Raw genomic sequence first — 18,907 nt, 5'->3', positions numbered from 1 at the left:
CTTGAAATTGTGTTATTACACCATAGAGTTACATTGTTTTTGGCTGTATAATATTATTCAAAACCTATTAATATTGTCCAAGATGTCGTTATACAGTCATGGTATCTCTCACTGAAATCAATGCCTCTTGTGAAAGCTGCGAGAAACCCACCCACATCATCACACTGTTACCTCCTTACTGAAGTGGCAGGAATTCACACCACCACGCTCAGACTCTCTCAAATAACAGAGGACATGCACCCACTTTTCTGTACCCCACAGATGGTCTTGGCATGACAGTTGACATCTCTGTGCATCCACACATTGAATGACTGATGATCAGGTGGCTGCACTGCCATAAAATCCTGCAGCATGCAATTCCCTACGTGGACTCGAATCACTTTCTGACAAACCAGTGTGGTCTTTCATCTCCTGGGCGACAGCTTTTTAGCCACAACACAACAGGTATATACAGTCAAACCCACTTAAGCGAGACATGCTGGTGGAGTCAACAACAGTCCCACAAATCTGGGTGTTAAAGTTCAGCAATACATGATGTCAGATTAATTTTGGTACCCTTAAAATGCACAAAATCACGTGCACATGCAGTGAAAGGTTAGTAAAAAATAATTATTGCAAACTAAGTCCTACTTCCTCACTATAATTTTATTAACTGAAGAAATTGTAGCATTTTGGGTTCCTTCTGTAAAAATTGAAATGTTAAGCAAGTGGGAAAGGGGCTGTGGTTGAAGTACTCAGCCCACAAAGATTTCTGAAGTACAGGGCCTTGGTAAGTGTCCGTAGTCCTCTGCAGGTTTTCTTATGGATCCAGGAGAGGTGGACCCTATTAGTCACACTTTAATTTTACAATATAAGGCAAAAACCTCTATCATTAGGGCTATCTTCTGTCAACATTAAAATATTTCCATCCTTGCCTCTAAAGCCTCTAATTATTGTTGTTTATCCATGCGTTTCTCTCAGTTGAATCCAAGAGATCTGAGGATGGAGGACACCTTTATTAGTAATTGTTTTAATTAGAGTTAGAATGTTTGTCTGTTTTCAGGAAAGGTGCAGGGGGAGATGTATGTTGTGAAAGAGATGTCCTTGTTTATGTTAAGCAGTTTTTTTTCAGTCCATGTAACTTTGTCTTGTCAGCATTCACAGGGCAATGTTAAAGTTACAGTACTACCATATTCTCTCTAAATAATATTATTTTCTAATTTAAATAAGAAAATGGGTTGAATAGTGCAGAATTGTAAGTTTAATAACCTGTAGTTTAAGAGTTAATGTGATCTGAGTACTAAAAGCCTTTTTTAATTGTGAAAAGTATTAAATATGACTTAAAAACAAATCAATATTTTAATAATTGATTTGTTTTTCAAATGTGGGTTATATCTGTGATTTTAAAATGACCAGCCTTGATTTAAAACATTTTGCCAGGGTGTTGATATTGAAAATTAATTAATTTAATTAGTTGCACATGCAGATGTGTAGATCTGTTGTTTGTGAACACTGTCATCAGCTACCTAAGAACAACCAATAGAAGCACAGCATTGTTGACAGTCTGCTATATTGCGTTCAGTCCTGCGTTATGAGGTATACATCTGCATTTCCTTAGTGTGAATGGCAGGTTTGGGCTTGCCATAAATAAACTTGCCCCCAGTTGTATGGGGGAATAAGGGATTAAGAACATGTACAGATCCAATATATGTTTGACATGTCCTCCATTTCATTTAATAACAGTTTTCAGTTTGAGGGGTAATCGCTTTAGAATAAATTACATATAAGATATCAATGTATTGTTGCATATACTATAATCTGGGAAGCTAAGGAACAACAACAAAAAGTATTTTCCATTTTTCTGTTACATAGGTACTTGGATTCAATGCCTTAGGGCTATTCCAGATTTTTCTATTTTTACTACCAGGTTCTACATAATTGTATTAAACCATCACAGACTTGATTAGGTAATTTGGGAAAGGATGAGCATCTTGTATTATCTAGGAATTCCCCTAAAGGAGCTATTTATTAGTAGTATTACAAAGGAAACATTAATCTTGCTATGTTCAAGACTACATGCCTATGTATGTCAGCATGTATCTATAGCTCAAAATTCAAAAGATATGTATACATTTATGATAATTAAGTTTTTCAAGAAATTAGTTTTAATTTGTGTGCACAAAAAATATTATTTTAAAAATTGAAACTGCTTTCATAATGATTATCACTTTCATAGGTATATGACAAGACTATCAACCACCACACACTCATCATTGGCAGGAGATCACTTTGTGTGCATTATAGTATTAAATGGACAATGCCCTGATTTAGTAGGACTTTCACAGAGGTATCGGCTCATGTTTGTGAAAACTTGTAACTGCCCACACTTTCCATAAAGTGCACTGTAAACCATAAACTGCTCATAAAATGTAATGTAGGGGATGTACATTTTGCAGCAAAGCAAGACGAGATGGTCTTTGCCACTGTATTTATTCCCCAAGGAGTTATTTTAACTGTTGACCTCCTAACCCAAGGTCAGGATATGAATGGATTGAGCAACAACTATCCTGTGATCATATTTCAGCAGGAGTATATATCACGGCAAGCAGCTGTGTGATGACAAGGTCCCTTCCTGATAGACTGTGTGCCACACTTACTACCTGTCTGTTTTTGTATTGTTTGAAGTGAGACAGTGTGTTTCTGGTACAGCTGTTTTGTATATTATAATGTGTTTTAGACATTTTTCTTTTTATATCATCCTTGACTTTGTGGGGTAGATTCCAAAGATGTGTAATTCATAGTATGTCATAATGATATGAACAGATCTGCATGTACTGATTGAAAAACAACTCCTTTCCAGTTTAAGTATCTAAGATGTTATTATTATTAACAAAGTGTTGTCAGAGGATGTGTAAGCATCTTCAATCAAATGCACAATAATGACATGATTTTAAATAAGCCTGTGGTGGAATTCCTAGGATATTCACAAATTATAATCTGGTTAATAACTAGTTATTTGTCCCATGATAATTGTATGGCCGGTAATTTTATTTCACAGATACTTAAAAGACCCCTCTCAAGTATTATTACCACCCATGCAAAGCCATTACTGTTAACCCCAAAATAAATACCCGTAAAGAGCAAGATCCACTAATTATTGTGACTTCATTTTTTTTTTATGCAATACATATTACGAAATGAATTGAAATTAAACTCTAGAAGTGTTCAAGTTGGGTATTACCATGATACTGTCCATATATCGGTTTTGTAGATGCTTGTTTTTTAGTTGCAGTACTAGTAATTATTATTATTGGAAGTTGTTGTCATCTTAATAATGTTAATAGGAGCTGTAGTCGCAAAGGAATAGTGAGCTCAAAGTTCTCCTGGCTTCTTATCAGGAGATGGGAAACAGCATTTTTTGAAGGCTTCTCAGTACAGACACACATTTTGCTTGATTTTGTTCAGCTTAACTGAACCACATCTCCGTGTTATATTTCCTGCTGCCACTATGTATTAATATGAATATATACTGGTAAGAAATATAACAACTTGGAGCTGTGGTTCAGTTAAGTATAACAGTATGAAACAAAATATCAGGCCAATAACAATAACAAAAACATTTGTGTGTGTGCAGTTCCAAGTCTTTTGTATAATAATAATCTGAAAAGCGTGTGTATGTGTAAATTTACAGTTTTGCTTGTTTATCTTGACAATTACGTTAAGTATTAATGAGCCAAATGTGCTAAAGCTCTTGATACCAGAACCACAATATAAGCCTTATAGTCAGTAGCCCGTTTGTGTGTATATGCATGTGCGTGTGCGTGTGTTTACACACACACAGGCTACTGACCATAATCTCAATTTATGCAAAGTTATGGCTAACCATTTACATTTATTAAGCTTACATGCACAAAGTGCTATTTTTTTTGTGTGTTTTTTTTTTTATTTTATTTATTTCCTTTCGCCAACAATTCAAATGCCCCTAAAATACTCATACATTCATCAAAACTCACGAAACTCAAAAGTGTTGAAGAAACCACTTATACCTACAAATGCAATGAAAACTACACATGCTGGTCACATGATGCTGCCGCCATGTTGCGTTTAACGGCGAAATTGTGAAATGCTACAAAAATCATCTTCTCCAAAACCAACTAACACATGTATATACCACTTCATTCTCATACATACCTTATTCCCCACTATTACGCTTGTTTATTAGAAGTTGCCCAGTTGCACGCTTTGTCCGCCATATTGCCTGATGCATATTCTGGTGCTTCTACTCCGGAACCGTAATGCCCACTGTACCACAAATTGTCATGCATGACACTAATGCAGAGTACTATCAAGGTTGTTAAAGTTGAGTTTCACCTGTGAAAACTAGGGTGCCGTGGGCCAATGAAAAAAAACGTATGTGCCGCATCAGACGCATTACACATTTCCTACGCACAGGAATACAGTACACACATGAAACTCTGCACATATGTTTACGTCTACGCCTTGAACATAAAACCAGATAATGAAGTTTGTGGGGTACATGGTTAAGCTGCAATATTGGATTTAACGTGTCTGTGTTCAAATATGAAAATCGCTTCTGCTTCGGAACTCTAAAGCTCAGTGCCCTGAAACTCTGTGTATGTTACCTAGATACTGCTTTGTGTCAAATATGCAAGAGGCAAGTGACTGCATGCAGAAACATGGCAGCCACAAGAATATTACTGTGCACATTTAAAAAATGCATATTTTTAAATGCCTGAAGTTTGACCCCAGAAAAAAAAACATAAGCCAAATTCAAAATCTCACCAAACTTGACACAATATTTAATGTTATGCTTGATTACGGTGAGTTTCGTCACCATTGGTGACACAGCATGGTGGCAAATTGCATTAGAAATGACACTTATGGCAGCAAATATCTTCAGAACTATAAAGTTTAATGTACTTAAATTTTAAGTGATTAACACTAGTACACAAATGTGTAAAACTCGATGAAGCCAAGTTGATAGGACACAAAACATGGCTGCTGTACACCAATCAAAATGACAGCTTCACATTTCAGCCACATCATGACATTCCTTATATAGACCTCTACCTCCATCATGTGGACAAGTTTGGAAATTGCATTCTGCATCTTGAATGACATAAGAATGAAAACGTCACAACAGAGGACTGCATTAGGATTGAGGTCCCGCGGGACCCAACACAAATCTTGCAGGAGCGGCGGTTTTACTGTGCTGCAGGTGGGAGTGGCGGTCAAAAAATATACCGCGGTCCCGGGATTTAGCTAGCGCTAACAAGAAGGATGGAGTCAACAAATTAAGTTTGAAAAGAAGATTAAAGCAGGTTTTTACTATACAAAACCAAAGCAAGGCAAGTTTGATATTTGGACATCTTTTTTTGTTGAGCATAGGCTACGTTTGAATGTCTTATTTTCTTTAAAAAAAAAAAAAACCTTGAGGCATCTGGCTATACAGCTAATAATTGTTAAGCTGTTGTTCGTTTTATTTCTTATATTGTGATATTTGCAAATGTTGTCATTTGGTAGGCTTTAGCCTAACAGTTGTGATGTTTTCTATGAAAAGCTGAGAGATTTTTATTTATTTCCTATTTGTTTTATTTTTTATTTGGCTATTACTCAGTCATCTGGCATTTTAGAGGCCTTCATTTGAGTTTTAAATTAAAGTAATTCATATAAATATTGTGCCTCGTAAGGCTATATTTGCATTTAACTGTTATTGGTATTTGTCAATTATAGGTGTAGGTTATTGCGCATATTTTGAATATTATGTTTTTGTAGGCTGCGCACAATAACTTACACCTGAGCGCTTGGCGTTTTTTTTTTTCTGGTCGCTGAGAGTTGAAAAATGTTCAAGTTTGGGTAAAACGCAGCGCTCGTCACTGTCACTTTTTACCCAGCCGTCCAATCACAGCAGAGGAGGGGCGGGACAAATACCACACCGACCATCCGTCCTCTCTCTCTACGTGCTTCAGCCTTCCCTTCATCCGGAGCGAGGGCCAGAGCAATCACTCTACCTTGTGCGGACATTGTACATTCAGTATTTGTTAGCAACACAAAGTATCTGCGACATTAGGTACTTCAACACATTACTTCTGCATCAAGTCCACTGAGACTGAAATACACACTTCAAATGACACAAGAATGAAAACCTCAAATGTATACTACATTGGATTGAATTTGAAAATTACACATTTAAAAACCAAAAGCATTTTAAACTACAAACTTCTGATACGGCTTGGAAGCCTTAAAAGTTGCATGCAACTTCTGGTTATTACTGTTATTATACAATACATCTTAATCTCCTCTAATTTAGGGAATGACTGTGACATAAAGACGTAATGAGAGTATATTCTGAGATTTGCTAGATAAATGGATGTGTACTAGTTCAGCTCTTGACAACTGAAAAGGTCAACAGCTGAAACTGGAAACCTATTGAGGAGAATGGTATTGCTGCAGACTAGTACTAGTAGCATCTACCAGTCATAGTGTATCTTAGCTACAATTTAGCTCGTTTTCTAAAGCTTCCACAAAGTATTTTTGCTTCTTCAAATCATCTTTATACCCATTAGCTTTTCAAGACAATTTTTCAACTTTGGTCAACTTGCTTATATTTCTTATTTTTCATGGGAAATACAGACTTTTGCATTGCATGGAAATATGCTACATATTTTTTTTTTTACTGAACTGTCCTAATGTTTAGCTGTTCTGAATTTCACTCTCTTGTAGGGTAATCACTACTATCATTTTCTCTAGGGTTAGGCATGCCTGGTTAGCTATCATTTATCTGTCTTTTGTTATGTATTTAATTTGTGCATTGTCAGTACTGTGCAAACTCTGGAAGCCAAAGTGTTACCTTGACCTTGCCTGTTCTTGAAGATTGAGCTGGGTATAAGAAAGAGACATGCACAGTTCAGCTGCAATACGTTGTGGGTCACAGTCAAGCTGGGATGACTGACCCTGATGCCTTCGAGCTTCCTGACACTTGGCAGCCTCTTAGACTTTCTTGACCTTGCTAATGAAATGATCCATTCTTATGTGTGTGTGAAATGACACCAGCCTGTATTTTGTCTCTATGCATGCAAAACTACTTTGCGTTTTATAGGCCAAAAACATTAAATTGTACTTGTCAACACAAAGCAGTTCATAATTGGATACATTAGAGGACTTTTTTTTAATGATATATGCACCTTTAAATTACAGAAAAGTGCTTTCAGAGTTGCTCATTATACATATGAATTTAAAAGTGCAAACCATGAAAGTAAACGAAAGTATGCAGATTCTTCACTGAAACTTTCACGTCTGTATATATTGAAATTCTGTTCTGTTTCTCTCTGTAGGTCAGTTCAAACTGCTGGAACAGGACCGAGACATAAAAGAACCCGTGCAATACTTCAACAGTGTGGAGGAGGTGGCCAAGGCATTTCCTGAACGGGTTTATGTCATGGAGGAAATAACATTCAATGTTAAGGTCAGCATGAAGAGCAAATATTTATCAGCACCTATGAGATTAATCACTGGAAAGAAATTTAACATGAAGGGAATCAAATGTTATATATTTGTTCGATTGTTGTTGTTGTTTTTCACTGCCAATTACCATATTAGGACATTCCCCATTGAAAATCATTTAGACATCATAACTTTATATGTAAAGGATTTTGCGATTTTGGCTGCAATGTTTTGCGAGTCGTCTTTTATTATTCCATTTCAAAAGCAATTTATATTCATGAGCTCTTAGTTCCACTCACATTTAAATAAATACATACATACATGGCAACCATTTACATATGCTGTTTTCCAAACCTTTCTTTAAATACTACAATTTTTCTCACAGCCCCAAACAATTTTGTTTCCCAGGTTTTACACTGTAACGATATTAACTCTTCATGTACACACATGAAAATGTAAAGCTACAATTCCACATCTGATTTGTAGTCACTGCCCTAAACATACTTTATTTGATCAAAACCTCAAATAACAAGATGTTTTACCTGTACAGCAAATCAAAATTAAATATTTTACTCACCAGCTTTTTCCATTTCAGCTAAACATACAGACAGGCACATGTATATGTAAGTTATAGTTAGTATGTAGTATATTTGTTTTATATATTATTAAACATAACTTTAGTGAATTTTCATCTTCATATTAGTAGTAATACAAATAATGATCATTATTATTTACAGGTCCACCTCTTTCAGAGAACACAAACTGGTTTCCATGTACATTTATAGATGATTCTGTGTGTTGCAATATGTGACTAAAGGAATAAGTAGAAACAAACGAGCAATGCGTGACTGGAATGTGAGCAGCCGCTGGTAAATCATTTCCTCGGGTTGGCTTCTGGAATCTTCATGGCAAAACGTGAAACTCTTCTCACAGTGCTCAGAGACGTATTCTTTGGTCAGTTCTTATGCAGGCGCCGACTTTAGAATATCTCCTACCTTATATTACCATGCATTCATCAGACTGCATTAGCAAGTCCAGTTTCTCTCATAAATTAGAAGATGCTGTGAACAAAATCTGGGATGACTTTGCCACTATTGACATGTCACAAGAACATTAGAAAGATGACAATTGAGAGGAAGCCTCTTGCTCTAGCTAGCTCAGTTTGATGCACTCTTATAACTTAATTGATCCAAGGATTTTATCAAACTGTTTCCTGAAGGAAAGTGTCTTTCAACTATGTGACTGGGTGACTTGCTCCTTACTTGTTTAAAGAACTGCCTCCTGTAATTCAGGTTGAAAAGCACTACCTCTAAATGTCCATTTTAGAAGACTTCCACTAAATGTCCTCTTGCCTATGTTGTTGATTGTGAAAATGGCTTTCGGTGTCTGTCACACGTTTAATGGTGCCTTGGATGCTCAAAATATGAACATGAGATAATCTGTAGTCTGTACAGATATTATGTAAATATGCCAGGATGCTCTGTGATTTTATTCCACATACACAACCAATACAAACTACAACAATTTGGTGTGCAAACACATGTGCATACTATTGTATAATTCCTCTTATTGTGTACTGTTATATTGAGGCACTTTATAAAATGCGTATAAAATAAATCGCGTGGATGATTAGTAATCATAAATGCTGACTATTACTGCAGTGCTGCAGAGTTATTTTCATTTAGACATTGTTTTTAAGGAAAGGCCCGGGATGTTTGCAATGCTTTGTGATGTCTAAATGACGCATCATTCTGGTGATGGTATGCAAGATAAAAAGTGATTGAGTTTACTATTTTAGGTGTTAAAATAAAACATTACAACAAAGGGTTAAATATGCTGTATGTTAATGTGTTTAAAATACAAAACCACAACCATAAAAAACACTCAAGGAGCATAATTCTGTATCATGTGCTTGTGAGACAGACCCTCGGAACAAGTTAGTATTTGCATGAGAACAGCCACAAAGTATTAATCAAGTATATGCTGCAGTGCAGTCCATGGGAATATGTGACTGGAATTATAAACATTAGTTAATATACTGTGCTAATTTATTGTTTAATCTGACAGTTTAGACAAGGGACACACTGTGGTGTTCTTTGTCCTCAACATATCAATACATGACTATTTTTTAAACTGTAGTTTGAAGTAATGTATTATTTACGAAACTGCAATGTGCACAGCAAGCAGTTTGGCTCAGGTCCTAAAAGGAGTCAGATGCATTTTCAGTGTGTTTATTTATTTATGTAGTGTGTTTATGTGTTTTTGTTTTGAAATGTGCTTAGAGGCAGACACTCCTTTTGATATTGATATAACTTCCCTTAGCAGAGTAGAGAAGTAATTTGTAACATTTATTACTTCTGTAAAGTGGGTCTTTGTTAAACTTTAGTGTATAGTCCACCTCGTCTGCATAAGGAAGTGCTTTTTTATTGTATTTAAAATGTCTATCTGTACTGTCACATTTAAAAACTGATAAAAACAGGTTGGGGCACCAATGTTTATGGCTCCACTGAGTCAGTTTAGCGTGGGAGTGAACTTTGTTGTTGCATGTGATCATGTAATTAACAGTTTATGTACCAAGCATTTTTAGTATTGAATACCAAAATCATCTTCAGAACTACTTAATTAGTTTTTAATTTGTTTTTAATTTTAAATGAATATATTGCTCTTTACAAAATTAATACCGGTATTTGCTCTGGGATTTTCTTAAAGAGAAAAAACTATTTGGCGCCCTCTGCTGGAGTTTCATTATAGTGCTTTTAGTTTTCAAAAGTTTCAGACTTGTAGGAGACCACTTTATTTTTCCATTTTCCACAAACCTTATATCACAGTGTCGTGCAGAGACTATTCGAGATTTGCCAGTCATTTGCCAGTTTGTTGTACATTAATTGCACTAAATGATTACACTGTAGCTTCAGAATAATTTTGTTCTCCTACAATAATATTGAATTTTTGAAGTACTGAGGGAAAAATATATTTAATAGAAAAAATTTACAAATTTTTCCAATTGGAAGACTAAACCTAAAACTAAACTAAGTGTTGAGGTACTCGGGAGAACATAGGTGCCCAGTGAGATCTGTAGTAAAAGTTTTTCAAATGTGATTCTGTCCTGGAATATTCTGTTTTATAACTGGATTTAAAGGCATAATTGCTTTGAACAAGGCAGGCAGATCAGGTTTTCTATCTACTCTTTTAAAAACACTATAAATGCAATTGTCCATAAGGCTTTGTGTTGATTGTTGTTGTTCTTTTTTTACATTCTATCGGGAAGTCATATATATATATATATATATATATATATATACAGTGAGGGAAAAAAGTATTTGATCCACTGCTGATTTTGTACGTTTGCCCACTGACAAAGAAATGATCAGTCTATAATTTTAATGGTAGGTGTATTTTAACAGTGAGAGATAGAATAACAACAAAAAAATCCAGAAAAACGCATTTCAAAACAGTTATAAATTGATTTGATGTTAATGAGTGAAATAAGTATTTGACCCCTTCGACTTAGTACTTGGTGGCAAAACCCTTGTTGGCAATCACAGAGGTCAGACGTTTCTTGTAGTTGGCCACCAGGTTTGCACACATCTCAGGAGGGATTTTGTCCCACTCCTCTTTGCAGATCCTCTCCAAGGCTGACATTTGGCAACTCGAACCTTCAGCTCCTTCCACAGATTTTCTATGGGATTAAGGTCTGGAGACTGGCTAGGCCACTCCAGGACCTTAATGTGCTTCTTCTTGAGCCACTCCTTTGTTGCCTTGGCTGTGTGTTTTGGGTCATTGTCATGCTGGAATCCCCATCCACGACCCATTTTCAATGCCCTGGCTGAGGGAAGGAGGTTCTCACCCAAGATTTGACGGTACATGGCCCCGTCCGTCGTCCCTTTGATGCGGTGCAGTTGTCCTGTCCCCTTAGCAGAAAAACACCCCCAAAGCATAATGTTACCACCTCCATGTTTGACGGTGGGGATGGTGTTCTTGGGGTCATTCCTCCTCCTCCAAACACGGCGAGTTGAGTTGATGCCAAAGAGCTTGATTTTGGTCTCATCTGACCACAACACTTTCACCCAGTTCTCCTCTGAATCATTCAGATGTTCATTGGCAAACTTCAGACGGGCCTGTAAATGTGCTCTTGAGCAGGGGGACCTTGCGGGCGCTGCAGGATTTCAGTCCTTCACGGCGTAGTGTGTTACCAATTGTTTTCTTGGTGACTATGGTCCCAGCTGCCTTGAGGTCATTAACAAGATCCTCCCGTGTAGTTCTGGGCTGATTCCTCACCGTTCTCATGATCATTGAAACTCCACGAGGTGAGATCTTGCATGGAGCACCAGACCGAGGGAGACTGACAGTTATTTTGTGTTTCTTCCATTTGCGAATAATCGCACCAACTGTTGCCACCTTCTCACCAAGCTGCTTGGCGATGGTCTTGTAGCCCATTCCAGCCTTGTGTAGGTCTACAATCTTGTCCCTGACATCCTTGGACAGCTCTTTGGTCTTGGCCATGGTGGAGAGTTTGGAATCTGATTGATTGATTGCTTCTGTGGACTTTAAGAGAGTGCTCCTAATCTTAGCTCGTTACCTGTATAAAAGACACCTGGGAGCCAGAAATCTTGCTGATTGATAGGGGATCAAATGCTTATTTCACTCATTAACATGCAAATCAATTTATAACTTTTTTGAAATGTGTTTTTTTTTAATTTATTTTTTGTTATTCTGTCTCTCACTGTTAAGAAACACCTACCATTAAAATTATAGACTGATCATTTCTTTGTCAGTGGGCAAACATATAAAATCAGCAGGGGATCAAATACTTTTTTCCCTCACTGTATATATATATATATATATATATTTTTTTTTTTATTTTTTTTTTCTTCTCTCTCTCTCTAAAATGCTTAGGTGGCTTCAGGAGAATGCAACGAGGACACCGAAGTTTACAACATCACCCTCAGCACTGGAGATGAATTGACTTTAATGGGACAGGCTGAAATCCTGTATGCAAAAACCTCCAGGGAAAAGTCAAGGCTCAACACAATCTTCAAGAAGATTGGGAAATTGAACTCCATCAGCAAGTTTGGCCGTGGCAAGATGCCCTGCCTCATCTGCATGAACCACAGGACCAACGAGAGCATCAGCCTGCCGTTCCAGTGCAAAGGACGCTTCAGCACACGCAGCCCCCTGGAAATTCAGATGCAGGAAGGGGAGCACACCATCCGCAACATTGTGGAGAAAACCAGATTGCCAGTAAACGTCACTGTGCCCAGCACCCCTCCGAGGAACCAGCATGACCTCCACCTCATCCGCGAGGGCCATCGGTATAAGTTTGTTAACATCCAAACCAAGACAGTGGTCGTTGGCTGCATCTTGCGAAGCAACAAAATCATCCCCACCCACTTCCCCTTGCACCTGGCCATGCCAAAGTTCACCATTCCAGAAGCCCTGCTGAAAAACGAGGCCTGGTATGAGAGCATGGTGCACCGCTGGTTCAGCTACTGTCAAGAGCAGTTTGACATCGATGATTACTCGCGGGCGGTGCGCGATGTGAGGGCGGACTGGAACGAAGACTGCAAGAGCCCAAAGCAGAACAGTGGCGGCAACAGCAACTGCCCTGCTCACAGTCACATGCCAAGCTCCCTCAGCTACGCTCGAGATGAACTGACTCAGTCTTTTCACCGATTGTCCGTCTGTGTGTATGGCAACAACCTGCATGGCAACAGTGAAGTCAACCTGCAGGGATGCAAGAACCTGTGTGGAGACTGGGCCCTGCACTCTCATGACCCTGTGCACTTTTCCGACTCCGGAGATAGTGGCAGTGATTATCTTTTTCCTGAAGTGACCGAAGAGCTTGGGCAGTCTGTTCCTTCAAAGTCAGACATTCCTTATGAGGAGCTGTGGCTGGACCAGAGCATGGCCAGCCATTCTGGGCAGACTGTGTCTTGTTCTACTGTTGAAAAGAACAAGATTGATGGCAACAGGGGCTCTATTAGGACAAAAAGTACGCCATCTCACTTCCCTGTCTCAGGCCCCACCAGCTCCGTCATGGTTTCTGAAATTTGTCTACCTCCACCTCCGGTGCCTCCGAAATCTGAAGCCGTAAGTAACTTTAGACTATTGTGTTTAAAACATACACACATGTCAAAGTGTTTACCTGAATTAACTGAATTTGGATGTTAAGAAATTAGTATTGTTTTGCATAATTAACCTTAAATGTTTACAAACAATACCGACTATTGCAACTGTTTTTATTGATTGATATTGAGATGTTTTAAGAGAACAGCATGCCTTCAAGCATGTGAACCAAGTCAAAATCTAAGACTTTTTAGTGTACAAATTATTTGATTGACGGAATTCGTCAAACAGAAATCCATCATGTAAAGTAGGCTGACATTTAAAAGTATATTTGCTACATACATTTGTTTGCATAATTTCTATATAAATATATATATTTTTTTAAATACATCACTTATATTTTAACACTTTTTTTTGTTGTTCTTGTTGGTTGGTTGTTTGTTTAACACCGGATTATCATTCAAGTGGTACAAAATGTTCCTGAAAATGTGATTAAGTGCCTTTCCATCTGTGCTGATATTTTCATTTGGATCACAGAGATATGGACTGAGATGTGTTCAGAAGAGACATGACTCACTGTGAAGCTTAGGTTGGGCAACTGAGATTATTTGTTCTTTAGAAGAATTGGTGTTGGGGGAATTCAAGTCTTATTTAGCCAAAACTGTTAATTCAATACATCACATAGGACGTGATTGAGTATGTTCAGGGGTCTGATTTTAATAATAAACACAATCAGGCAATTCAATGTCTTTAAATTACAACTACAAAGGTTACAATTAATTGCCATTGCTGCCATTGTCAAGTGTGTGAAGATGTATTGGATAGTTAACTTGTTCATATAATCTACACATATAACTAATAAACCACAAATACAAGAAAACACAGCTGTCAATCCCAATCGTAATCAATGTCCAATACCGTGATGCCAGCCGCTGCCACTTCTCTGCGAATCTCCATTTCTCTCTCAGCCATTCATGGGGAAGCAGCGGGTCCAAGCGATCTGCTCTCTGCACCCATATATCAACTTTAACTTCCATGCACTTCACTCATATGTAGCTCAAAATTACATTGATTGATAATGTTGCCTGAATCAGTTAGTTACGTCCCACTGCTTTTCTGTTGAAACATCAATCAATTTCCATAGGGACACGAGGCAGAACTGTTTTTGTATTCTGTATCAATATTAGATAGCATGCTTAAATTCTTAACTTTGTGACACTGCATATTTTATATTAAATCCAAGCATAAGGTTTAAATTTTATTTTAATAAAGTCAACCTTAAAACCTTATTAAACACACACACAGACACACATTTAAGTAATACCATTCATTTATCCAGTGGTTTTGAATTATTTCTCCAAACACATTACTATATAACTAAAAGATATTCAGAATCATTATTATGTCACCATCTTTAGAATTCCATATTGATTCATTCTTACTGCTATGTTTCTAGTGAATGCCACTGTTTATATTAGATCCTAATTTTCAAGGCCAAACCATATTTTCTTGTTAAACAACTTGTTTTGTGCTTACACTAAATGTTATAAGTCTGCATTTTCCTTTTCAAAAGCAGCTTTCACTGGAATTTGGCATTTTATGTGTGTGGGAAGGATGAATACATTTAGGATGTCAATGATAATTCATTATAGTAATATATATATATATATATATATATATATATATATATATATATATATATATATATATATATATATGATAGTCGCACTGTTTGACCAAAGGAAGGAAAACTGCATACAGTATCAGCATCTTTACCAATATCCTGGGAAATCTAGAAAAAGACTATAGAAGAAATGCTAATCATTTGCACAGCACAGTTAATCTGAATTAGTGCCATTTGAGTCTAGTTGACAGACTAGATGTTTGAGTCAAATGTTAAAACACTCTGTCCTATCATGTTTTTCATAGTAACATGGGAATTTTCCAACCATGACAAACCAATATTGAGGTCTCAGCAGCTGCAATGCCAGCAGGTTTTGTCTGCTGAATAGTTCTTACTTAGACCCATCTGTTTACATTCACTTGCCCAACTTGTTTTTCATAAGAATTAAATTAGATACATAATGTAACTCCACCTAAACCTTTAACTACCTATGTGTTTATTCATAGTTTCCTTAGAATATACAGACGGGTGACAAATTAAAGAAAAACCCAACAGAAAGTGTCTCAGTAAGGTCTTGGGCCACAATGAGCCGCCAGAACAGCTTTGATGCTCTTGGCACAGATTCTACGAGTCTCTGAACTCTACTGGAGGGATGGATCACAATTCTTCCAAAAGATATTTCCTCATTTGGTGTTTTGATGATGGTGGTGGAGAGCTCTGTCTAACACGTCAGTCTATAATCTCCCATAGCTGTTCAATTGGGTTGAAAACTGGGCCTGCTCAGCATTTTTACACATGCCACAGAGCACAATAGGATGTTAATTGCTTAATTGTATCATCCAGTGCACCTGTTTGGATGCATCTGCATTTGTTATGTTCCTCCACTCATTTTATTCAGGTTTTTCCTTTAATTTGTCATCTGTCTATATCTGTGTATTTGTATGTTTTTATATTTAAATAGGCCTCTGTTAATGATAAGAATTATCTTTACTCCTTTAATCAGTGTGTTAAGCAATTTCATATATCTACTAAAAATATGTATTTTGCACAGAATTTATCTTCCTATAACAGGGGTGGCTAACCCTGGTCCTGGAGAGCTGCAGGGTCTACAGGCTTTTGTTCTATCCAGATCGTTAACTGCTTAATTGAACCAATTGTGTGTCTTAATTAGGCAAAATGTCCCTGTGTTCAAGGTATCTAATGATTGGTAATTAAGAGAGACCTGGAAATCCTGCAGGATTGCGGCTCTCCAGGACCAGGGTTAGCCACCCCTGTCCTATAACATGCACTTAATTTTTCCATTGATATCTTTGTTTCTCATGTTGACCTTCAGCCTGTACATTTTAAAGGACTGTATAATGCATGTCATGTGATCGGTGTAATGCATATGTCAGTTCTCAGTGAAGAACTCCATCTTTTCTTCAGGATCATTTTCACATTTCCGTAATCTTATGTAATGCTAATTATATCCCCAGGTAAAGGAAGAATGCAGACTCCTGAATGCCCCGCCTGTCCCTCCTCGGAGCTCCAAGCCTAGCACCAGCAGCCCCTCTGCCCCGGCACCCACCGCCAAACACCGACAGCAGCAGACCCGCTCCCCCAGCCCCACTCTCTCTTACTACTCCTCTGGATTGCACAATATGTAAGCCCCCGTGTTCTCTTATAAACATGCATTAACAATAACCAGGCTCTGGGTATGAGATTAAACTGTTTTGTACTGTATGTGTGTGTGTATGCATGCTTGCACATGTACAGTATTGATCAACTGTAACTAAATCTAGTAAAAATAATACAGGTGTACTTTCTGATTGTGTTATTTTTAATTCGTAAAATAAATGTATGACTGAATGTTTATATCACCAGCATATTTGTCAAAACTAATGTAATATATTTCTAAAGGCACATTGTTCAAATGTATTCATACCCTTTAAATATGTCAGGGATAAATGTATTTTTAATGCACTAATAATAAAAAAAAGTATTGCATCATGGCATGGCAATTATTTCATTGTTTTTGTTTTTCGTTCTTTTCTAGTGTGGTCTCTGAGAATGAGGTAGCCCAGCCAGCTGAACAAAATCCAGTGTGCTACCCCTGCAACTGGATGAAACCTGATGCAACTGACAGTGACAATGCGTCACCTTTTGGGAGCCCTACATTCGAAGGCGTTCCATCAAGATCATCGTGGCCAAACAACTTCTCTGGAGGAGAGTCCCATGGGATTAATGATTTTTTGCCAGTTCAATGTCGAAGCTATTACAGCTATCCTCGGCAAAAAACACCAGGTTCCCCTAAAGGAAATAATCCTGCAGCCTTTGATTTTGAAGGGCCCGAGCTCTCTGAAGGTAGCGCTTTGCCGTCTAAACCCTGTGAAGTGGCTAAAATGTTTCCGGGCTGCCCCAAATCTGCAAGTTACTCCCTTGAATCATACACAGAGAAGGCCTTAGGAGAATGTAGCTCTAAGCAAAGCCTCTCGTGTCCCATCTTGCCACCAAGAGCACCCAAACTTAATGATGAAAGCAAAGTTGCAGAAGTGCCATCGTTAACATCGGCCACTGAAGGTGTAGAGGAAGAATCTCGGCCTGGTGCAGTGGACCAGCTGGAAGATCACTCAGTAAGCCCCAAGGGTGTACCAGACATCTTCTCCATTTCATATCCATTCTCTTCTCCTCTGCACCTGCAACTGGCACCAAGATCATGTGGTGATGGGTCACCATGGCAGCCACCTACTAATCTCACAGGACTCTCAATTGAAGAGGTGTCAAAGTCCCTTCGTTTTATAGGCCTTTCTGAAGACGTTGTGTCATTATTTGTCACAGAAAAGATTGATGGTAATTTACTTGTGCAACTTACAGAGGAGATTCTGTCAGAGGACTTCAAGTTGAGCAAGTTGCAAGTGAAGAAACTTATGCAGTTCATCAGTGGTTGGAGGCCCAAAATGTAGCCTGGAAATACATGTGTTGGTAAACCAATTTTTGGCAAAAACAGATTTAAAATGCTGCACATTTTGACAAAACTTCAGAATTCTGTATTGCACTAGACAACTTTGTATTTAAATATTATTGGTGCAGAGGTTTAATGCTATGCAGATTCAGGTAACAATCAACGGCCATGGGTTTGTTTGTATAGAGCACAGAACAAGATCCAATGGGAAAGGAAGTGTGCCTTGTGCATTACTGTATATGTCATGGTATATCTTAGTCTCCATGCAATCACTGACCTTGATTGTTTTCAGCTGCAGGTTAAAAATAATAAAATGCTATACTTGCCCAGACAAAACCAAAGCCTTACACAAATGGTAATGTATTTTTGTTCATAACAATCCTTTGTTTGTGCATTTTCCTGGTTGAAGATGAATAAACTTAAAGATGACTAAGAGTACTTATAATTCTGGCCCTGGCTTGGTTCATAAATATATATATTCTTTGATACTGAAGAACAAACAAACATTACAGTGACAATTGTTGAAAAAAGCTGATGATCTCTATTAAACATCTTTTGTGATACCATGGGTGAGAAATTTATTTAATCTGTCGTAGTTTGGCATTGACAATGTAAAGGATGCCCTAAATCATTGTTCACCTCATAAACGTCCAGTAACACAAATCCTAAATTAACAATAAAACATAAAGTGGAAAAACAGAGGACAAAAAGGGTTATATACCTTCTCTTTAATATACCTTCTCAGCTGTAACAAGGTGGGATTAGGAGCTGAGTTTGTAACTATGGATTCATGGATTTATTTGAAAGTGTTTTAGAAGATAAATGCTTAGTTC

At 37.5% G+C, this 18,907-nt stretch overlaps 1 protein-coding gene across 1 annotated transcript in view; it reads left to right on the top strand.

Moving 5' to 3' along the window:
* The window catches only part of garem (GRB2 associated, regulator of MAPK1), a 51,482-nt gene extending 32,845 nt beyond the window's left edge, over positions 1–18,637 (top strand). The window contains exons 3-6 of the mRNA XM_066719613.1: positions 7,335–7,465; positions 12,340–13,533; positions 16,609–16,775; positions 17,169–18,637. Of these exons, the coding sequence (XP_066575710.1) occupies positions 7,335–7,465; positions 12,340–13,533; positions 16,609–16,775; positions 17,169–18,075 (2,399 nt within the window). The 3' untranslated portion in view covers positions 18,076–18,637. The remainder of the gene's footprint in view (positions 1–7,334; positions 7,466–12,339; positions 13,534–16,608; positions 16,776–17,168) is intronic.
* Positions 18,638–18,907: the final 270 nt, after the last annotated feature.

The sequence above is a fragment of the Amia ocellicauda genome, chromosome 2 (assembly GCF_036373705.1).
Source record: "Amia ocellicauda isolate fAmiCal2 chromosome 2, fAmiCal2.hap1, whole genome shotgun sequence".
Taxonomy (NCBI): domain Eukaryota; kingdom Metazoa; phylum Chordata; class Actinopteri; order Amiiformes; family Amiidae; genus Amia; species Amia ocellicauda.
The sequence above is the reverse complement of the archived record's forward strand: the minus strand, read 5'-3'. Positions and strand labels throughout refer to the sequence as shown.